Source organism: Schistocerca gregaria, chromosome 4 (genome assembly GCF_023897955.1).
Source record: "Schistocerca gregaria isolate iqSchGreg1 chromosome 4, iqSchGreg1.2, whole genome shotgun sequence".
NCBI classification, from domain to species: Eukaryota; Metazoa; Arthropoda; class Insecta; order Orthoptera; family Acrididae; genus Schistocerca; species Schistocerca gregaria.
Window position 1 is genome coordinate 602511651 of NC_064923.1, and position 24567 is coordinate 602536217.

Below are 24567 nucleotides of genomic sequence, written 5' to 3' on the forward strand. Positions count from 1 at the left end.
TGCTCTTTCTCCTTCCTTCCCTCTCCTTCCTTGCACGGAAATTTCCACTAAGACATATTTTCTCTGCTTACAAACCCCAATCTTTTCTCATCACTGGCTGATCACGAGTTGGCAGTTTTGATTGGTTCAGGAAGTTTCTGGAACTCCTGCTGTTTGACAAAATCCCTAGGAAGATAAAGGGTAGTTTCAAAGTCGCTCTGATGGTAGTTTCCAAGAAGTGAGGGCTTCTACATTTTGGGTGCTAGATTCTGCCAGACCTAGATATTTGCTCTCTGATGTGAGACTTGGCCTGGAATGGACGTCACCTCCAGAGAGAGATTTTTATCCAGACTGAATCAACTACCAAACAGGCTGGTTTAAGTTAAGGCTCCACCCGTGGCTTCTTACAAATGTTGTGATTTGCTGATGAAATTTTGTCTGCAATGAAGAATTACAGGGGGTATTGAATGTAATGAACTGTCTTACGAGAACATAATGTGGCTACTGATTAAATGAAAGTAAGACGAATGTATTCAGGTATGGCAGAAGTTAGCAATAAACATTAAATCACACTTCGACATCAAGCAGCAAGCAAAGTGAAGGAGCTCTGCTACCTCAGGGAAAAATAATACATGATAGAGAAACCAAGGAGATTATAAGAAGCAGATTAGTACAGGCAGAAATGGTATTCATCAGTAAAAGAAATCTACCGCTACCATTGCTGTTGCAGGTCTTAAAATGAGCAAAAAAATTCTGAGAATGAACGTCTGGAACATAGAAGTCTACGGCAGAGAGTTATGGGACTGTGAGAAAAAGGAAAAGGAGATAATCAAATTGTGTAAAGTGAGAAGCTATAGGAGAAAAAGTAATAGGAGATGACCAACAGTCCACAATTTGCAATAACATTTCGGACGTGTCCAGCATCTTAGCTGTATCTTTTGCAGAATACTGTTAGATGACACCATGTTTTGTCACCCACGGAGAGTGATACGGGACATAAAGACGACAGTGGGTTTGTTTAATGAACTTCTTTATTCCGGCAATCAGCCGTACTACATCAGGAATAGCTCACTGGGGGTGTCCAGTTGCCCCTCATGCGAATCAGTAGTTGCCTGGCATTCCAGTATGTAGCTCTGGGCGTCACAGATCTGTGGTGTCGGCTGTGATATTGAGACGAGAATATTTTAGCCCAGAATTGTCTGAGTACTTATATGCTCCAGACTACGTTCGCGGTTCGTGTATGGCTTAATAACAATTACTCTAAACTCTTCTGTGGTGGCAAGCGAGAAAAGGCTTGCGTCATTCTACTAGTGTATTACAGGATCGGTTGCTGCTGTGCCACACCCAACTGGCTATGCTTTCCAATGCCTGTTGGCCTTCTTTCGCTTCGCATTGTGTAACGCTGATGCAGCCTGCAGTTGGATCTGCTACATCTCACTTGGACTTTGTGGTTCTTTTCGGCTGAATACAGTCAATATGCTACATTGCCCTTCTTTTGTATCAAGAGCTGGCCCTTCTGGTCGAACAAATTAGATCATGCTTTACTGGAGTTCCTGGCGACCAGCCCTCCTGCTCTTGTTTCGCCTCTTAAGAATTATTATAACAAATGGTTTGTTATTCGTATCAATGTTACACATATTTCAGGACAACTTACCCTGTTTCGTAGCTCATGCGCCATAGAACTTATACTACGCTGCTTGCAGAATGACTTCTAGCTCTCTATCACAAACATAAAACCAAAAATGAATCAATTGTCCTTAATACCACCACCTTGTTCGTTCATCTCCTCCTGATAATTTTATGCTCGTGGTATCCAAGCCACTGGAATCTTAAGGATGGGTTAGTATGAACTCAATCTTGTGCTTCGTCTTTTATGTACCAAGTCAAGGTCAATGGTCACCAGAATAAATGGCACTGCAGTGATTGGTATAACAATAGGCAGTGTTGTTTCTTTCCGGGACTGCGTTACTATATATAAATATATATGCTACATTAAGGTTCCCAGGGAGAGTCGTCCCTCCTGCTCCTTCAGAAGCATGTATTAATTCCGCCCCTAGGTTTTGATTTAAGGTGGTTAGATGCACGGCAAGTAGCACTTCAATGGGCTCGTCTGGCCACTGCAAACGAGGCTCAAAAATATACACTTCAGTTATTCCTAAATTACACGTCAGGTATGTCTACACCGCAGCGGGCAGATGGAAAGTAGGCCCCATTGTCTCACAAGCTGCTCCATTTAATAAAGAATCATTCCTGTTCATCTGTAGCGTCTTTGATGACGTAACCTTCTCCTTCTCGAAACAACTAGCCAATACTAAAATCTTGACAGAGTGAAACCAATGCACCTTGAACTGCTGAAAGTACAATACTGCCTCGATCACTTATTTATAGCGTTCTCTTACCACCTTTTGTACCATTAGCAATTTCACTGTGCAGGAATTCCACCCCTCTCTTTTTAACATTTTCGGACAGACTGTGATTTCCCTTTGGTAGCATTTTCGGTAGCATTTTCATAACTTTGCTTCCCCGATTTCTACTTATATTTCCTAGTCTTTCGCAATCAATAACATTCACAACGATTTTACTGTTCGAAATTTCTTCAATTTCCTCCACTTGACAGGATAGGCATGAACTACGTAGCACTCGTAACATGCTTGTTTCCCTGCTAGTGGTACAGAAATGGAAATGCAGACTTTCGCTCCATCAGTTCCCACCAATAAAGTGGCTACTTTGAAACAAAAAGGTAAATTTTTGTGCTCGGGTACTAAACACAACTCCGGCGGTAGTTCCTCCTGTCCTTTCCTTAGATACTCTAAATACTGCTCTGGCGAGAAAAAGTCTACCCCTTGCTCCTCCTACAGCCTGCTGCTCCATAGCGTCCTGTAGTCCTCTTATTTTCTCTCGTGCTTCTAAAACACTGTCTCCTACGGACTGCAATCGTTTTTCCACTACTACTTCTCTATCTAAGGTTTCTACTTCAGTACTTTTGTTAGGTTTGTGGTTCCCTGATTTGCTGACGAACTGCCTCTTCTGAAGCTTTGGTATACCGTATTACTTCTCCAATCACTTGTCGTAGTAGTCATGTGTTACTTAATACTTGCTTCTCTAAACTTTCAGTATGTGTAGTATGCCAGTGAAGCAGTGCTTTTTTCCCTTTTGCTCGCTGCTCAACCTCTTCTAAGGTGTCATTCATTCTTTGAACGTCTTCCTCATCAGCAGTGCGAAATATTGTTTTCATAAACCGACCTCCAGCGTCGATCCAACCTCTCTTCCTTCGCAAATGTGGAATAAACACCAGTACCTCAATTTCTTGTACGGGCCACGTATTCTCTCACATACCCCTGCTTTACCTTTGGGTATCCTGTGTCTTTCCGTTCCCTGACGGAATTTGTCGAATGTCGTCCCAATCTCCCCACCTCATTACGTATCTCCGATGCGTTCGAGATCACCGGTATCACCCAGCAAGTACTGATAATCACTACGTCTCCCCACTTGTCGAACAGTACTCGCCCTTTAAGGTGTTGACGCCGTAACGCCTCCACCCCAACCAAGATCAGTAGTCCCACTATGAACAGCATCATCTCGCCTTCTTTGCGCCTCACCCACGGACAGGAGTTCCTATTATTTTCCTCCAATTTTAATTAATTTCTGCTCCACAGCTGCTTATACTAACTATACTGAACCTATCACCAACATTAAAAGTATTAAATCACTCTCTCCTAGGTCTTAATCAATACGAGTTCTTCGTTCCCTTCCACTCATAACCTCTCTTTTATTTTCCGACACTTTCCGCCTCATTACCCCCTTCCGGTCTTCATCTCCTATCTTTAGAATAACTTCTGGGCTCCCCCGAAAAGGTTTAAACCGCCCTACATACAAAATTGTCGTTTCAGTCGGCAATTTAATCTTCGCATTTGTTGGTGAAGTAGTCTTTACCACTTGGTAGACCTCTGATACTTTGTAAAAAACCTCTTTGTCCTTCCCTCTGGTGTAGAACAAGTTGATAGCGCCCTTTAACCAACCTTATGCTGTTGTATTCTTACGGATGGCCCACTGCTTCTTCCTGTCTCTCCAGCGCTCGTGTAATTTCCCTCCGCACTCTATTCTAAATAGACAATTGCTTCAACAAATTCTCCGGTCTTCCCTTTCTTCTTTTTTAATGTGTTAAACGCTGATGGCATGTTACAATTATACACAACTTCATAAGCCGATAATCCTGTATTCGTATGCTGTTTTGAGTTGTAGGTGGAAACTACATACTTGAAATAGACATCCCAGTTGTTGTGAGATGAGTCAACGTATATCCAAGAATTTTCTGTTTGTCTTTCAGTTTTTGCTGTGGCTTGTGGATGGAGACGTCTAGTCCTTAACCTCTTCACAATAGCTTACACAATTGTTTGAATAGATCTGACATGAAGTTCGTTCCTTGGTCAGTCACTATTGTTTCAGGCACTCCAAACTTCAGTATCCAATTAGTCAAAGTGGTTGGTCCACTGTTACAGCCTGCTGGTTTGGTATGCCACCATTTGCCCGTATCGTAAAAAATGATCTGTGGTTGCGAGTATATACCTATTCCCATCAGTCGTTTTACTGAGCGTACCTACATATCAATCCCGAGAAACTCGAGTGGTGTTAATGCTCCAGGTAATCTCCGAAATTGTATTGTGTTCGACATAAATCTGCTTTCTTTGTCCACTGTATGCAATTCCGCAAGTACTGGTTTACGACTGTCTGCCTATTCTTCCACCAAAAAATTTCTGCTACTCTTCTGTTGATACGAGGATCTGTCACCTCCCTGACCAACTAATACGCGACCATGAGCTTCATGTAGCACTCTAATCTTCAGCTTTGCTGCTACCACTACCTGCAGTCTCAACCTGGATTCTCTGCATAGCAACCCACGCTATATACAAAGCTGTGACTGCTTAAAATACTGCTTACAGTCGTCATCTGCTCTCTGTGCATTTTGCCATTCCTTATTCTCATTACCCCCAATACGTAATACCGCGAATTTTCTACTTAACTCATCCACGTTGCCGTGATTCTTCCCATGTTACTGCCCATCGCGTCAAACTACTGGAAGGATCCTTTAACCTCCACAATTATTTTAATGCTGCGTGACCTATTTTTATTGTAAGCTTGTCACTGTACAGTTAATATCTTAAATATGTGATTCCATAAATAAAGCTTAACATCACTTTCTCCACTGTGGAATAATTTCTTTCTGCAGAATTTAGTTGTCTTGATGTGTAAGCTACTGAATATCCTACGCCTTCTACATCTTGTGACAACACATAGCCAGGTCCATGGATTGATGTATCAATAAAAAACTCAATTAGAATCCGGAAATACCATTATCTTGTTCTTTTAGCTCCTCAAAACATGCTGTTACTCTTATGGCCACACAATTTTAGCACCTTTTGTCAACAACTGTGTCAAGTGTGTGGAAATATCCGCGTATCATCATGGTGCGTTACTCCCATGAATGATTCCAACTCGTTTACAGATTTTGGTACAGGACATTCACGTACAGCTCCCATTGATCTTGGGGCTGCATTAATCCACTCTTTGCGTATGTTATGACCTATTATGCTACCTCTTTCTTCACAGAACTAAACTTTTCTGTTCTCCGTGTTAACTTCTCTGCCTTTTAACGTTAGAAATAATTCCCGTAATCGCTGCGTATTCTGTTTCATATAACTGCCATAGACGATTATGTCCTCAAAATACGCTAAGCCTTGCTATGGTTTAAATCCATGAGAAAGCTTGTCCAACAACCTCTGAAATGTTGTAGGTGCAATTTTTTAATCAAAATGGAATCCTCCTGAATTGTTAGTGTCCCCTGGGTCCCCAAAACTCTGTTTTGTGTCGATCCTGCGGTACAGTCCCCATCTGATGATAACCAGTCTTCAGATCCATCGTCGAATAATATTTAGATTGCCCTAAATAGTCTAAGATGTCTGTGATGTCTGGCAGAGGGCAGAGGTCCGTTACGCTTTTCGCATTTAGATGTCTGCAATCTCAACAAAACCAATATTTCTCTGTTCTATCTGTTGATTTTTCTGGCATGACAGTTGTTTATGTCCCCCATACACTACAGCTATTCCATCTTTCAATTGTTTACACATAAATTCCTCCAAAATTGATTGCAACTACCTAGATATCCCCTATAGTTTGCCACAGATTTGTGTTTTATTTCCTGCTGGTATGCGGTGTTGTGTAATACGTGAAGCTGTAATGGCCCCTTTTGGAAAAATAATTCCTTAAATACCATGTTCCGTGTTGCTGCCCTCTGGGTACTTCCCCTTTCCTCGTAATGCAGTTTCAACGGTGTCTAGCTATTTTCCGTGACTGACAAACCTTGTGTCCCATTCTTCTTCCTCCAGGATATCTGTATTAACGCCTAACAAACCTTTCGTTAATTCTCTGTCCTCTGTACTAAAATTATCTTTAGAAACACCTTTTTACTCCTTGTACGTTTACAGTACCTCTTTTAACTAAGCACCCCGATTGATACAACACTTCATTCTCTTCTAACGGATCCACCACACACATAATTCCGACTGGCATGATAGACACAGCACTCATCCAAAGTGGTTTTCTAAGGTACACAATTATGTGAATCAAGTTTGATTGCGATCGTGCGCAGTTTAATCAGTTCATCTTTCACTACATCCCTACACTAGTAGTGGCTTCACCTACCGCACTCAAGTTACATTCCATGTTGTCAAAGATCAATTACGGCAAAACGCTGATATAAGAAATGTAATCGCAGAATCCTGTCGTAGCCTTCACTCATATGTGACACAATCTCTGCACATTATTTAAATTCAACCATACCCATTCAAAAGTCTAAGTCCGTCAGTCCTAATGGTGTGACAGTTTTATCCCCCATCCCACACCATCTGTACCATGGTGGGTCCCATTCCTTACATTTCACCAGATCACTACTGGCGATCGACACATGCGCTTATGTGTCCAATAACATCCTGCAACCCATTTTGCCTCCTATTCCTGTTATCGCACAATCTTATTGGGAATTACCGTAGGTGAATCTGGGGTTTCCGTTGGTGTTTAACACCACATTCTTCCCACAGTCCTCTACTTCTAAAACTATTACTTCCTCCTACTTCATTCACATCACCCTAAAGCTGGTGATCTGCCTCCTTCCATACCCCGCTCGCCCACACCTGAAACATTTTATATCAGCTGCAACTGTACATTTACGCTGCATTCCAGTCGATAAATCTATCTTCTCCCAATCTATAGTTTGCTGCACTGCTGTGTGCCAATCCGTCAGACACGCTGTCCATATACGTCTTGAAATTTCTGCATGAAACCCTTTCAAAAAGACGCATCGAGCACCCTTGGTTTCTTACCAGGAATAGGAGCAATTAAAATTGCGACTAACATACCTACACCCTGTAGTGACGATCGCAATTCTACCAACCCGTGCAGTTCTGTATTATCCGGTGTTAATTGTGCTACTTTTTCTGAAAAGATGCATACTGATCCCACATCTGACACACATTGCATCTCTGGTTCTGTTGAAGCTTTGTCCTTCACAACACCAATTTTGAGAACTAACACTCAAAAGACTTGAAATCAAAATACGTTAACTTAATTCTTACATCTAATCATGAGCCATCTCGATTCCCGGCATATCCTAGCCGTACGCCCCCATCAATTACATGTATGACACTTTACCACAACTGATTGTGTACATGGCACTGAGAGGCCATAATGGTTACACTGTGCGCGTCTAACGGGCAATAACCAATTGTGCTTTTCGTTACCTCTAAAACTGGACAAATCCACTCTTTCTCTACTTGAAATAAAATCTACTTAACAAAATGCACAACCATCAATACTTTTCTCCACAACCAAAATACGGTCAAAATTTTTGGGCTCACCACACCATAGGCTGTAGTTTCACACATTGCTGTAAGAAAGCGACATCAGTGATCTGACATCAGTGTTAAATGACACCATGGATTGTTACCCACGGGAAGTAAAATGAGACCCTTAGGGTGACAGTTGATTTGTTCAGTTAACATCTTTATTCTGGCACTCAGCAATAGTACACCAAGAACAGCTCGTTAGAGGTGTTCAGTTGCCACTCATGTGAAACAACAGATGTCCTGCATTGCTGACAGCACAAACAGGGGCCTGAGAATAGCGTCACTCAAATGCACTGTCAGCGACGTCTCTGGCTACTACCGTGATGACAGAGTGGTAGAGCAGCTGACTTTTCTGTGGGGGTGGCCGTGATCGCCCTCCAGTGATCATGCAGCTCTCTGCTCCAATGGCGGCTCTCTCGTGGTTCAACGCAGGCTGCCTTCTCTTGTGGTCCAATTGTAGACCCCATACTACGTTCTCATCTTTTTGGCTAAATACGATGATACGCCACAATACTAATTCTTTAACAGTCTCCTTTTCGATATCAGAAATGAGGCTGTGGAACATATTTCCCTGTAATCTGAGTTTTATCTCAAATCACTCTAGATTAAAGAAAGATTAAAACCATATCTGTTATCATGGTATCATCGTCCTAGCCCAGCGGTTTTCTCCCTGTTCAACACGTAACAATTATCTGTCATATAAACTAGCTAGATTGGAGTTTGTTGAAAAACGTATGACACGGACTCGGAATGGGACAAACTGATCTTCAATGAAGAGAAGTAGATTAACTTAGATGGGAATGATGGATTTTGATATGGCGCGCTCTGAGAAAGAGCAGCAGGTAAGAATGAGGAGATATTTTGGTGGTGGAAGTGATACGACTTTGGCAGCCTTCTGCAATAAAGGTAAATCACAGATCGTGTGGCTGAGCAATAAAATGGACACTATGTAAACTGAAATGATAAAAACAGAATTTATTATTATGTATGAGGACCTGTGGGACGAAAATGGGATGTTTCAGGAAATTAATGCATTTGTGTATGATTCTGCTAGAACCGAAAAGTGGTTTGAAGGTAAAGATATCAATGTATTTCCCTGGCCTGTATGTAGCCCAGATCTGACCTCCATGGCGTGTTTATCGCAGCGGAAAGCAATTAGACGCCGTATGTGAGCTTCAAAGAGCGAAGTGAGACGACAAGGCGACAATTTCACTGCAAGAACTTCAAACCGTAACGATATCAACGTCGAAGACAATTTTTGAGGTAATTATGAAGAACGGAGGTTGGACAAAGTACTAACAATGCAGTAACACAGCAGGACTGAGAGTACCTTAATACTAGTTTCCATTTAGGAAATTCAGTCGCCTTATTTTGTTATTTTGGTTATGAAAGAATCTTCGTAATTCCATCATGATTGTTTACATCTTATAAGTAGCCAATACTTTCATAATAAATTCGATACATGTACGCTTCAGATTTTGTACTACACTTTTCCTGGAACACTGCCTTTATACTGACTTCCACTATTGCACCCATCTAAAGAGTTCCTGAAAGTATTCTTTATTTGGTTTCCAAAAACCGAAGAAGAGAGCGATACAAAATTTTGACATGAGAGCCGGACCCAAAGGCTCAGCCCTTTCGTGCGCTATCATCTACACTATAGGAGCAACTGATTGTATGTGGCGGGCCAGTTGAATGTCCGTGCACAATGGCCTGATTGGCTAACTTCAATTATAGCTAACTCGGAAACAGCGCAATGTATAGATTTTTTTGCGCTGTTTCCGCAATGTATAGATTTTTTTTGCGCTGTTTCCGAGTTAACTATATAATGAACTACTAGCTTTTGAGAGGAATATATATATATATATATATATATATATATATATATATATATATATATATATATATGGTTTGCCCGCTGGATGTCACTGCCCAAGGTCTAACGGATATCAAATGCGTTTTTCAAAAAATAGGAACCCCCAGTTTTATTACATATTCGTGTAGTACGTAAAGAAATATGAATGTTTTAGTTAGACCACTTTTTTCGCTTTTTTATAGATGGCGCTGTAATAGTCACAAAGCATATGGCTCACAATTTTAGACGAACAGTTGGTAACAAGTAGCGTTCTTGTACGTTTGAACATTTTATTTCAGTTTTTCCAATGTGATTCATGTACCTTTGTGAACTTATCGTTTCTGAGAACACATGCTGTTACAGCGTGATTTCCTGTAAATACCACATTAATGCAATAGATGCTCAAAATGATGTCCGTCAACCTCAATGCATTTGGCAATACGTGTAACGATATTCCTCTCAAAAGCTAGTAGTTAGCATTCCGTAATATTCGCACATGCATTGACAATGCTGTGACGCATGATGTTAGGCGTTGTCAGTGGATGACGAAAGCAAATATCCTGTAACATTCCCCACGGAAAGATATCCGGGGCGCCAGATCCGGTGAAAGTGCGGGCCATGGTATGGTGCTTCGACGACCAATCCACTGTGGTGTCACCGCCAGACACCACATTTGCTAGGTGGCAGCCTTTACATAGGCCACGGTCCGGTAGTATACGTCGGACCCGCGTGTCGCCACTATCAGTGATTGCAGACCGAGCGCCGCCACACGGCAGGTCTAGAGAGACTTCCTAGCACTCGCCCCAGTTGTACAACCGACTTTGATAGCGATGGTTCACTGACAAAATACGGTCTCATTTGCCGAGACGATAGTTTAGCATAGCCTTCAGCTACGTCATTTGTACGACCTAGCAAGGCACCATTATCATTTCTTTGTGGTTTTAGGGCGCACAACTACAATTGTCATTAGCGCCCTGACTAAGTTAGGAATGCACCGCGAGGCACAAGGTTAAAACAGCAACTAAAAGGGACAACACTATAAAAGACGTGTTAACAGGCATAGGATTAAAAAACAACAGCATAATCAAACGTCCTTGGACAGGTGTGTCAAGTTGATAAAACGAAGAACGCGAGCAGCAGCTCCTGGGTCATTCGCTAAAATGACATCCAAAGTGCATGGCAGGACAAGATCAAGACGCAGTGTAGTTAAATCCGGACAGGACGTTAAAATGTAGCGGACCGTCAGCAATTGCCCACATGGACAGGACGGTGCTGGCGCAGCCGTCATCAGATGGCGATAGCTGAACCGGCAGTGTCCAATTCGTAGCCGGCCCAAAACGACCTCTTCCCGTCGAGAAGGACGTGAGGAGGACGTCGAAGCCGCGGGAAGAAGTTTCAAGGCCCGAAGCTTGTTGTCCGTAAGTGCAGCCCGAACGGCATGCCACAGCGATAAAATGCGCCGACAAATGACCCTGCTACAATCTGATGAAGGGACACAACAAGAAGCCTTCCGCGGCTGGAGGACCGCAGCCTTGGCCTCGGCATCTGCAGCTAAGTTCCCAAGGATACCGACATGGCCAGGAACCCACATAAAGCCACCAGCTGCTGAAGAGAGCGTTGCATCCGGTGCACGAAAGGGTGAACCGGATACGGATCACTGAGGCTCTGGATGGCGCTCAGAGAATCGGAGCAGATGACATAAGCGGTGGCGGCAGACGTAAAGAACAGTCTGGTAGAGGGCAAAGAGCTCAGCTTTGAAGACCGAACAATGGCCTTGTAGCCGGTATTTGAAACTTTGCGCCCCGACAATAAAAGAACACCCGACCCCGTCATTGGCCTTAGAGCCATCTCTATAAATGAAGGTCATATTAATGAACTTCGAACTAGGTTCGACAAAACGGAAGTGGTATACAGAACAGGGGGTAACCTCCTTTGGGAGCGAGCTGAGGTCAAGGTGAACGCGAACCTGAGCCTGGACCCAAGGTGGCGTGTGGCTCTCGCCCACTCTAAAGGTTGCACGGAGTGAAAAATCAGGGCGTTGAAGGAGGCGACGAAAGCGAACTCCAGGGGGTAGCAGAGCAGAGATTCATACATCCCGTATTGACGGTCAAGAGAGTCATCAAAAAAGGAACGATACGATGGGTGGTCGGGCATTGACAGTAGCCGACAGGAATAACGACAAAGCAGTATATCGCGCCGGTAGGTGAGTGGCAATTCACCGGCTTCAGCCTGAAGACTCTCGACGGGACTAGTATAAAAAGCTCCGATCGCAAGACGTAAACGCCGATGTTGTATGGAGTTGCGGCGGCGTAAGATGGACGGCCGTGCAGAGGAGTATACGAAGCTCCCATAAACCAGCTTGGAGCGGAAGATCGACCGATATAGGCGAAGTAGGACAGTTCGATCCGCTCCCCATGACATACCACTGAGAACACGGAGGACATTTAGAGAACGGGTACAACGAGCAGCCAAATATGACACATGGGAGACCAGCTAAGTTTCCTGTCAAATGTAAGACCTAAAAATTTTGTTGTCCCACGAATGGGAGAGCAACGGGACCGAGTCGTAAGGACGGTGGGAGAAACTCTTTGTAGCGCCAGAAGTTAATACAGACCGTCTTCGCGGCAGAAAAACGGAAGCCATTGGCGACACTCCATGGGTAAAGACGGTCAAGAGAACGCTGAAGACAGCGCCCCAGGAAACATGTACGCTGCGCGCTGCAATAGATGGTAAAATCATCCACGAAAAGGGAGCCTGATACATCAGATGGGAGGCAATCCATTATTGGGTTGATCGTTATGGCGAAGAGAGCGACGCTAAAAACTGAGCCCTTTGGCACCCCATTCTCCTGGGGAAAGGTGTCTGACAGAACAGAACCCACACGTACCCTGAACTGTCGATCCATTAAAAAGTAACGAATAAAAAAAGGGAGGTGACCGCGAAGGCCCCATGTGTGCATGGTGCGGAGAATGCCCGCCCTCCAACAGCTGCCGTAAGCCTTCTCCAAATCAAAGAACACAGCCGCGGTCGGGCACTTCCGCAAGAAGTTATTCATAAAGAAGGCCGACAAGGTAACCAGATGGTCAGCAGCAGATCGGCGCCTACGAAATCCACATTGTACATTGGTAAGTAGGCGTCAAGATTCGAGCAGCCAAACCAAACAAGAGTTAACCATTCGCTCCATCACCTTACAGACACAGCTAGTAAGCGAGATGGGTCGATAACTAGAAGGCAAGTGCTTGTCCTTCCCCGGCTTAGGAATCGGTACAACAATAGACTCGTTCCAGCATGCGGGAACATGTCCCTCAATCAAGATGCGATTGTAAGTACGAAGAAGGAAACCTTTACCCGCAGGAGAAAGGTTCTTCAGCATCTGAATATGAATAGAATCAGGCCCTGGAGCGGAGGACCGTGACCGGGCAAGTGCATTTTCGAATTCCCGCATGGTGAATGGAGCATTGTAGTTTTCACGATTCGAGGTGGTGGTGGTGGTGGTGATGGTTAGTGTTTTAACGTCCCGTCGACAACGAGGTCATTAGAGACGGAGCGCAAGCTTGGGTTAGGGGAGTATTGGGAAGGAAATCGGCCGTGCCCTTTCAAAGGAACCATCCCGGCATTTGCCTGAAACGATTTAGGGAAATCACGGAAAACCTAAATCAGGATGCGAGTCCAGTGTGCTAACCACTGCGCCACCACGCTCGGTCGATTTGAGGAGTGGAAGTTAGGTGGCCTAGCCTCCTCTGCCTGTTTTGGAGGAGGAAGGCAGGGTGGTAATGAGCGGAGGTCGAAAACTCTGCGAAAAAGCGGCCGAAGGCATTGGAGACATCCTCAGGGGCCACAAGGACGTCATTCGCGACCGTCAAGCCAGAAACTGGTGAGTGGACCTTAGTGCCAGATAGCCGGCGCAGGCTACCCCAGACAACAGAAGAAGGAGTATGTTGAAGGTGCTTGTGAAAGCAGCCCAGCTTCCTTTCTTGCTTTCTTTAATAATACGACGACACTGTGCACGTAATCATTTATAACTGATACAATTCGCCACTGTAGGGTGGCGTTTAAAGGCGCGTAAAGCACGTAGACGAGCACGTAAAGCGTCTCTACATGCTGCGGTCCACCAGGGGACCAGTACGCGACGTGGAGAAGAAGTAGTGTGAGGGATGGAGTATTCAGCAGCAGTGAGAATGACTTCCGTGTGGTGTGCGGCCTGACTATCGCAGCTTGTGAAGGTTTGATCCTGAGAGGTCGCCCTGGAAGAGAAGAGCCCGCAGTCTGCTTTGGAGATGTTCCAACTAGTTGAGCACGGAGAGGGTGTATGATGCAGAAGATGGATAACACACGGGAAGTGGTCGCTCGAATATGTATCAGAAACTGCATACCACTCAAACCGGCGTGCAAGTTGGGTAGTACATACAGAGAGGTCTAAATGGGAATAGGTGTGAGATGTGTCTGAAAGGAAAGTAGGGGCGCCAGTAATGAGGCAGACAAGATTGAGCTGGTTGAAAACGTCTGCTAACAGGGAGCCCCTCGGACAGGATGCTGGAGAGCCCCAAAGAGGATGGTGAGCATTGACGTCTCCACTTAACAACAATGGGGCTGGTATCTGAGCAATAATTTGTATCATGTCTGCCCTGGTAACGGCAGACGACCATGGAGTGTAAACGGTACAAATGGAAAATGTAAAAGTGGGGAGAGTAATGCGGACGGCAACTTCCTGCAGGCCGGTGTGCAATGTGATGGGATCATAGTAGATATCATCCCGGACCAGCAACATAACCCCTCCATGAGCCGGAAAACGCACAGGGGTGTAGTGTGCCAAGGCAATGTGATCGCATGTGCGTAGCTTCGTTTCCTGGACGGCTACGACGAGCGGACGGTGCACGCGGAGCAGCAATTTAAAGTCCTCTTGGTTCGAGCGAATGCTGCGAATATTCCAGTGAATAAGTGCCATCGTGAGAAGAAGAAGATGCAAGAAGGGGTCGTCTCGAAGGCCGCTGAGGGCCTGGCTTCGAGCGAGCACTGCCGCCGCTATCAGTAGGCGGACAGTCATCGTCCATTTGTTCTATAGGTTCGTCGGCCAACTTGTTAAGATGGCCGGGAGGGGGAGCTTCCTCCGCTGGTGAATGGCCAGATGTTCGGCTACCAGCGGTGCGGCCAGGCGAAACGGATGACGGCCTGTGGCGGCAACCGCTGGGTGGCGCAGGAGAAGAAATGCGCCTTGGCGGGGAAGGAGAACTGTGCTTCCTATGAGCCTTCTTGGAAGGTCGCTTAGTGGAAATATTGGTCGATGGCTAAGAGTTCGAGGTAAGTAGGAGGTTCCTTCTTGAAGGCCCGTGCATCTGACTTCTGGGTCTTCGTCTTGGCAGAAGCTGATAAAGGTGCTTGTGTCTGAGGGGTGACGGGAGGAAGAGGAGACGTCGACCGGGCGGTCTTAGCACTGTCCGAACGGACGACCGTAGTGCTGAAGGTCAGATCACATGTCTGCGTCGCTACCTCCCTGGTAGTCCGAGGAGAGACGAGGACAGTACTGTATTTCCCCGCTCGGAGCAACGTGGACTTCCTACTAGCAAATAGCTTGCGAGCAGCCGTGGTGGACACTTTCTCTTTGACCCGAATTTCTTGGATACAGCGTTCTTCCTTGTAGATGGGACAGTCGCGGGAGGACGCTGCGTGGTCACCCTGACACTTCACACAACGAGAAGACGGAGGTTGAGAGTCACCCTCATGGGCATCCCTGCCACATTTAGCCGCATTGGAACAAGACTGGCGAGTGTGATTAAAACACTGACACTGGTAGCAGCGCGTAAGTGTCGGGACATAGGGGCGAACAGAAATAACCTCGCAGCCCGCTTTGATGCGTGACGGCAGCTGAACACTATCAAAGGTCAAAAAAAGTGTCCGGGTTGGTACAAGGTCATTGTTGACCTTTTTCATGACCCTATGGACAGCCGTCACGCCCTGCTCAGCGAAGAAAGACTGAATCTCCTCGTCAGTCAATCCGTCGACTGATCTAGTATATACCACACCACGAGACGAATTTAAAGTGCGGTGTGCCTCCACCCGGACAGGGAACGTGTACAGGAGTGTGGCCCGATGCAGTTTTTGTGCCTGAGAGGCGCTCTCAGTTTCTAGTAACAAGGTACCGTTACGCAACCTGGTACAAGACTTGACCGATCCGGCTATGGCATCTACGCCCTTCAGGATACCGAAAGGGTTGACAGAGGAAAAATCCTTTCCATCCTCAGATCGATAATCTATGAGGAACTGTGGGGCAGGCGGTAGTACTTTTGTCACTGGTGGCTGGTCAAGTTTCCGTTTGTGGGCAGAAGCCGAGAGAGAAGAAGAGAAATCCATTGCGGAGGAATCCCCCATGATTTCCAGCGTCTCCGATGGCGCGCTCCTTCCTTGTGGGGACCCTCTCAGACGGCACTCCCGCCTTAGGTGATTGTTCACACCTCAGGTCACACCTCCCGAGAAACGGAGGAGGGACCAATCGGCATGGTCGGAAGGTGTCAGCTCAGGCAATCACCCCACCCTGGGCCTGGCCTTTACCAGGGGTACGTGTGTGCCTTACTTGTCTACCCAGGGCGGGGAATTACGCGTTACCCCGTCACCGGCTACGCGTGCGAACGCGTGGGTCGGCCTTCAGGCACGCACAGGGAGGAAGGCAGAGGAGGAAAAAGAAAGGAGAGAGGGAAAGAAGGGACAGACGGTCTCAAACGCCGAGGCGGAGACCAGAGAAGAAGGCAAGGAAAAGAAGGCAAGGAGAAGAAGGCAAGGAGAAGAAGGCAAGGAGAAGAAGGCAAGGAGGCGAAGGCAAGGGAAAGAGTAAGTAAGACAGTGAGATGGAGAAGAACAAAGAAAGGAACGAACCAAAGGAAGGAAGAAACCAGGAGAAGTGAACAAACCAAAATAACCGCAAATATAGTTCGTGGAACCGTCCGTCTCCAGACGCAAGCGCTAACTACCCCCTTGAGGGGGAGGGACTCCTTTTAGTCGCCTCTTACGACAGGCAGGAATACCTCGGGCCTATTCTAACCCCCGGACCCGCAGGTGGGGCACCATTATCAGTTACTATTGATACTGTGAAATATGTACCGTCAAGAGCGACGTTCATCCTTAATGGATTAAAGTTAAGTATTCCACCAGCTACGTCCGTTGTTTCTAAATTCTAATATCCTTGTCCTGTTCCAGACCTCACGCCAGCCTGCGTGAGCTAAATTGCGTGCCTTTCGGCCTCCTCTAGTAACACGGTGTTGGCTCTCCTGCCAACCTCAACATCCACCTGTCATGAAATATGGTATTCAATACCGCTTCGCCGGCCCGGGTGGCCTAGCGGTTCTAGGCGCTACAGTCTGGAACCGCTCGACCGATACGGTCGCAGGTTCGAATCCTGCCTCGGAGATGGATGTGTGTGATGTCCTTACGTTATTTAGGTTTAAGTAGTTCTAGGTTCTAGGGGGCTGATGACCTCAGAGGTTAAGTCCCATAGTCCTCAGAGCCATTTGAACCAAAACCGATTCAACCACACGAGACCTATGTGCGAGACATCCATCATGTTGGAGATACATCGCCATTCTGTCATGCACTGAAACAGCTTGTAATAACATCGTCAGAACATTACGTAGGAAATCAGCATAGATCACACCATTTAGATTGCTATCGATAAAGTGGGGTCCAATTATCCTTCCTCCCTTAATGCCGCACCGTACATTAACCCGCCAAGGTCGCTGATGTTCAACCTGTCGCAGCCATCGTGGATCTTCCGTTGCCCAATAGTGCATATTATGCCGGTTTACGTTACACCTGTTGGTGAATGATGCTTCGTCGCTAAATAGTACGCGCGTAAAAAATCTGTAATCGTCCCGTAATTTCTCTCCTGCCCAGTGGCAGAACTGTACACTACGCCGAGCGGTCTAATGCGCAACAGTCATGGACTGTGCGGCTGGTCCCGGCGGTGGTTCGAGTCCTCGCTCGGGCATGGGTGTGTGTGTTTGTCCTTAGGATAATTTAAATCGAGAATTGTGTAAGCTTAGGGACTGATGACCTTAGCAGTTAAGTCCGAGAAGATTTCACACACATTTTTTGTACACTACGCTGAACGTCGTCGCCATGCAATTCCTGGTGCATAGATATATGGTACGGGTGCAATCGATGTTGATGTAGCATTCTCAACACCGGTGTTTCTCAGATTCCCGATTCTCGCGCAGTTTGTCTGCTACTGATGTGCGGTTTAGCCTCGACATCAGCTAAAACACCTACTTGGGCATCATCATTTGTTGCAGGTAGTGGTTGACGTTTCATATGTGGCTGAACTCTTCCTGCTTCCTTAAAAAACATAACTATCCGGCGAACGGTCCGGAAACTTGGATAATGTCGTCCAGGATACCGATCAGCATATATAGCACACGCCCGTTGGGCATTTTGATCACAATAGCCATACATCAACACGATATTGACCTTTTCCGCAATTGGTAAACGGTCCATTTTAACATGGGTAGTGTATTACGAAGCAAGTACCGTCCGCACTGGCGGAATGTTACGTGACACCGCGTACTTATACGTTTGCGACTATTACAGCGCCATCTATCACAAAGCGAAAAAATTGGTCCAACTAATACAATTATACTTCTTTACGTACTACACGAATATGTAATAAAAACTGGGGGATCCTATTTAAAATACGCTACCTATGGTAGCGGCATCTAGCGGGCTAACGATAGCGCCATCTGGTTTTCCCCTTCAAGCTACTCTAGTTTCGTCTTTGTAGTTTTTTCGTTTGACGCTTATTTCGTTAGATATTTGGCCCGGTCACTATCAATAGACCACCCTGTATAGGGCTGTCTGAAAAAAAAAATATATATACTGTTCATGTACTAGACAGAGAGTTGTTTTCTGTCACCAAGGACGCCTAACAAGAGTGGATGGGAGAGTTCTAATCTTTCCAGGTGAAATAAATGCACAAATAAATAATTAAATATATCCAAGGAATAATTAGAGAACTTCTAATGTAGTTACAAATTTGAGATAAAAAGGATCGCATAGGAGAGGAATTTGTGGTTGGCCGCACCAAATCAGTCAGAAGACTGATAACAAAAATAGGAAAAGAAAACAAGGAAATGCCACTCACCGTGTACAGGCCGTAGAACAGCAGAAGGGAGGCGATGACCCCGCAGCTGGCGCACGCCAGCACCGCCACCGTCAGGCACATGGTCGCTGCAACAACAACAATAACAACACCTGCAATCAGCACCAGGGTGAGCCCATGGTCACTACGACACCCGCTGCCGCCTCGCCTCTCCGTTTTTCTCGGCGCTGTTGAATAACGGTAATCGTGTGGGTGATTAATCAAATTGTTTCCATTTATTTTCACGATGTTTTGATGGCCAACCTAGTCTTCTTGTGGCGCTACGAAATGTCTTAGATATACTTGCTGCCTCGACTCCAACCTGAGTGTTAGACTGAAACCAGTAAGTATATATAACACAGCTCCCCGCACCTGAAGGAGAAGTCTGGGTAGGTCTTCGAGAAATCATGTAGGAATATGACAGCAACAATTCATCTTAAAATCCCGGGCATCAAAAAGCATTTCTTATAGTATTTTATCCATACTCAGCAATTGTAGTTGTATACATCGAAATAATCAGCAAACACCTCTTATTATCGCCGTGATATGCGTACAGCGGCACCAAGTCTACAGTGTATATCTGTATGAAAGATTTGTTACCATATCATAACAAAAGCTCTGTCACAATTTTTCTATTTTATTTTCAAAATTTAACAAACGATTCATAGAAAGAGCACATCACGCAGTTAAAGTTTTAGTTAAGCACTAATATCCATGTATTAGTTCCCCTTTTACCCTTTCTAATTCCTCTACAGAATACATTCCGTGTTCTATGGTCAAGTGATCAGTCATTTTCAGGTCATGTTGTATGAATGTGAATGGCTGGCTGAAATCGTGCGTACGTGTGGCTGCTGCAGATTCTGCATTTCTGTTCTGGATGTAAGAAGTGGTGTGTTACATCTAGTTATTTCGAAACATTTCTAGTGATTAGAGTCATGTCGAACATGTTAATGGCAAATCTTCAGTTGACACCGGGACTTAGGAACTGAAGCGATCTACCAAGATACGCAAATTCGGATGGCGCATTGAACGGAAGCAAATGTTATGACTGTTGCGAGTATGTTCCTGTGCTCAGGTACTATTGTCAGTAATACTGTACTTAATAATTCATGTGTGGCTAATTGCGTGAAGCAATTAGTGTGACAAAACCTGACGAACATGCGTGCTTCATCAAAATAGTAGATGTCTTTGATTTGTCTGCTCTATGGCAAAATGAAACTTGGACTGAAGGAATATGTGGGTGATCTTTCCTTACAAATGGCAGAAGTATTTGACTACCAGTACCGCTGCCGAAATTAGTTTCTATAAAGTTTTGGTAAGTCACCGTATATGACATTTAATTCCTACAGAGGCTGCAATGAAAGTGTTTATTACCAGTTACAGTTCCTGACCAGACAATTGCATTCGTGGCACTCAACACTGCGCATAATGTTTCCCACGTGAGTATCACAAGATGGCGATCATACTGCGGTCTTTAGGTCTTTCGGCAAGCATCATTTTTTCCAATGCACGCCGTAGTTTGAAGTTCGCACTGACGTAACCTAAATATTGAAAGTATTTTGGTTGTACATTACCATAGCACTAATAACAGATTTTTAGTCGATCACTCCTAAAAAACAACAAACTTATTCAACATATGTTAGTACACTGATATTCATACATGACGACGCTACAGCTCCCTTTATACTTCTCAGGACCGTAAGAAATTCACAAGAGGAGTCGGACTAGGAGCTACATAATGTCGGATCTACTCTCTACGTAAGCTTCCGTATTCCTGAATTGGAAAATCAAATAAAGGAATGATGTTAATGGATCAAATTGGGACGAATAGCTCAGTAGGCAGTGGACTTCAAGCAGTTACCAAAGTTGGATCGAAAAGCGTAGGTATGAGGAAGATAACTGCAACGAAACCACAAATAGTAGAATTATCATTGCAAGTTATCGGCGAAAGAAGGAAGTACAGTAATGTCCAGGGGAATTCGGGAATACAGTAATACAAGCCACTTAGGAATGAAATAAATACACACATAAAAAAAAGTTTTGCATCATCTCGGTTCCGAGAGTTCCGGTACGTGTACGTAAAATTGGAATAGAGGTAAACATAAACATCATTTCCGCCGTTTTTATTGCTCATGAAAACCACACACTGCATGCTGTACCACCATGCAGTGAGACCTTCACTAGTGGTTCAGATTGCTGCATACACCGGTAATTGTAATACTCAGTAGCACGTCCCCTTTTCTGTATTCGTCTTGGCATACTGTCCACAAGTTCATCAAGCTACTGTTGGTCCAGATTGTCCCACTCCTCAAAGGCGCATCTGCGTAGATCCCTCAGAGTGGTTGCTGGGTCACGTCGTCCACAAACAGCCCTTTTCAATCTATCCCAGGCGTATTGGACAGGGTTCATGTCTAGAGAACATGCTGGCCACTCTAGCCGAGCGATGTCGTTATACTGAAGAAAATAATTTACTAGATGTGCACGATGGGCACGCGAATTGTCGTCCTTGAAGACGAAGGCCTCGCCAATACGCTCCCAATATGATTCCACTATCGGTCGGAGGATAGCATTCAAGTATCGTACAGCCGTTACGGCGCCTTCCTTAACCACCAGCGGCGTACGTCGGCCCCACATAATAATACCCCAAAACAGAAGAGAACCTCCACCTTGCTGGACTCGCCGGACAGTGTGTCTAAATCGTTCAACCTGACTGGATTGCTATCGTCTCCGACGATTGTCTGGTTGAAGGCATATGCGACGCTCATCGGTGAACGTGATGCCAAACCTGAGCGGCCCATTCGTCATGTTGTTGGGCTCATCTGCAACGCTCTGCATGGTGTCGTGGTTGCAAAGGTGGACCTCGCTTCAAGCAGCCTATTACGCACCATTTGAGTCGTAACACGACGTCGTGTGGGTGCACGAAAAGCATTATTCAAGATGGTGGCGTTGCTGTCAAAGTTCTTCCGAGCCAGAATCCATAGGTAGCGGTCATCCACTGCAGTAGCAGCCCTTGGGCGGCCTGTATGAGGTATGTCATCGACAGTTCCTGTCTCTCTCTATCTCCTCCACGTCCGAACAACATTGCTTTGGTTCACTCCGAGACGCCTGGTCACTTCCCTTGTTGAGAGCCCGTCCTGAGACAAGATAACAATGAGGAAGCAATCGAACCACGGAATTGACCGTCTAGGCAGGGTTGAACTACAGACAACACGAGCCGTGTACCTGCATCCTACTGGAATGACTGGAACTGATCGGCTGTTGGACCTCCCTCCGACTAATAGGCGCTGCTCATGTATGGTTGTTGACATCTTTGGGTGGGTTTAGTGACATCTCTGAACATTCAAAGGGACTGTGTCTGCGGTACAATATCCACAGTCAACGTTTACCTTCAGGAGTTCTGGGAATCGGGGTGATGCAGAACTTTTTGTGAAATTTGTAAGAAGTGCAGGGACGCTAAGCAAAATGGCTACATGGCAAACGTTAAGAAATCGACAAAGAACTAATAGTCGGAAGGACTGAATCAGCATACAGAAATGTCAAAGTTAAAAGTAAAGTTAACAGTGCCATGGGAATTCCACTGTTAAATTCAGAGGAGAAAGCGTATACGTGGAAACAGTCCATTGAGGGCTTCCATTTGGGGGAGGACTTGTCTGGTAACGAGACAGAAGAAGAATCAGGAGACTATACGGACGAGATAGGGATCCAGTATAAGAGACAGAAGTTAAAAGAGCCTGGACGACATCAGATCAAATACCGAAGAAGGGATAAACAGCATTTCACCAGAATTTCTAAAACCATCGGGGTAGTGATAACAGGATTATTAACCTTTGTGTGTAGAGCGTTTGTGTGTAGAACGTTTGAGAAGGGAATTATACCGTCACATCATCCATACTATTGCGAAGACAGCATGATCCGGCAAGTGCGAGAATTGTCGCACAATCAGCTTAACAGCTCATGCATCTAAGTAAATAACAAGAATAAAATATACAGAAGAATGAAAAAGAAAATTTAGGGCCTATTACATGACAATCAAATTAAGTTTAACAAAGGTAAGAGTCCTAGGAAGGTATATCTTACGTTGTGGTTATTGTGGAAACATGACTGAAGAAAATCCGAGGCACGGCTGAAGGATTTGTGGAACTTGGAAAAAGCGTTCAACGTGTAAAATGGTAAAACCTTTTCGAAAATTCTGAGAAAAATATATGCAAGCTGCTGCCAAAGATGGGTTATAAGTAGTATGTACAAGAACCAATAGGGAAGAATATAACTCGAAGGCAAAGAAAGAGGTGCTCTAATTAATCTACACCTCGAAGCAGCAATGACAGAAGCAAAAGAAAGATTCAAGTATGGCATTAAAATTCAGGGCGAAAGGATATCAATGATTTGATTCACTGACGACACTGCTGTCCTCATTGAAAGGGAAGAAGAATTACAGGATTTCTTGAAGGGAACGAACATTCGACTGATTATAGAACATGGTTTGAGAGTAAATCAATGGAAGACGTAAGCAATGAGAAGCAGCAGGAATGAGAACAGCAAGAAACTTAACGTCATAATTGAACGTCACGAGGCTGTAAAATAGCCCATGATGGACGGAGGAAGGGGAACATTAAAAGCAGACTAGCACTCGTATAAAATAGAAGATTTATTTTGATGAAGAAATTTCCGAGAATGCACGTTATGAGCACAGCACTGTGTGGTAGTGGAACATGGACTGTGGGGAAACTGGAACAGAAGAGAATCGAACCATTGAAATGTGGTGACACAGAAAAGTTAGAAAATTAAAGGTAAGGAATGAAGAGGTTCAGCGCAGAATCGGAGAGGTATATAAGAGAAACACTGACAAGAAGAAGGTCAGCATGATAGGACACCTGTTAAGACATCATTGAATAATCTCTATGGTACTAGAGGCAGCTGTAAAGAGTAAAAACTGTAGAGGATGGCGAAGATCAGAACACATCCATCAAGTAAATAGCGACATAGGTGGCAAGTGCAACTCTCAGCAGAAGAAAATGGCTCTGAGCACTATGAGACTTAACATCTGAGGTCATCAGCCTCTAGTCTTAGAACTACTTAAACCTAACTAACATAAGGACATCACACACATCCACATCCGAGGCAGAATTCGAACCTCCGATCGTAGCAGCGGCACTGTTCCGCTCTGAAATACCTAGAACCGCTCGCCCACAGAGGCCAGGTTAGAAGAGGATATGAACTAAAAAAAATAAAATAAAATGACCACCGTTTTGATGATGAAATACCACTGTTTGTCTCAAGTGCCAGTAAACATGAACAACAATTCCAGCACCTTAATACACGAAATTTGAAAGTTGAATTCTTTCATTGCATTTTTCAGCCTAAGTTCACTCAAAACCTATGTTAATCGGGTTCCAGCAAGCCATCGTTAGATTATCTGTTTAAAAGGAAAGTGAAAGGCTGTAGAAAATGTCTAGTGAACTAACTTAAAAATCAAATAATATCTGTCCAAAATCAAAGCGCAGATACGGTAAGTTTGTCAGCACCTGTAATGGCCTATTCAGTTCTACATTGAAGAGCACTACGTAACGTTTTAGGATGAATGTGTTTATGTATAGAACTGGTAGTCTGTAGTGAAGTTTCCTAGTGTTATATATCTATGTATTTCTTTCATTTTAAATAGACGGACTGACGGTGACAGGCTAGAAACTTAGTATGTGTAAGTTTTAATGCTTTTA

At 44.8% G+C, this 24567-nt stretch overlaps 1 protein-coding gene across 2 annotated transcripts in view; it reads right to left on the reverse strand.

Moving 5' to 3' along the window:
• The window catches only part of LOC126268000 (uncharacterized), a 720479-nt gene that overhangs the window by 240011 nt on the left and 455901 nt on the right, over positions 1–24567 (reverse strand). For both annotated transcript variants that reach the window (XM_049973377.1, XM_049973376.1), the window contains exon 3: positions 18857–18942. In XM_049973377.1, the coding sequence (XP_049829334.1) occupies positions 18857–18942 (86 nt within the window). The remainder of the gene's footprint in view (positions 1–18856; positions 18943–24567) is intronic.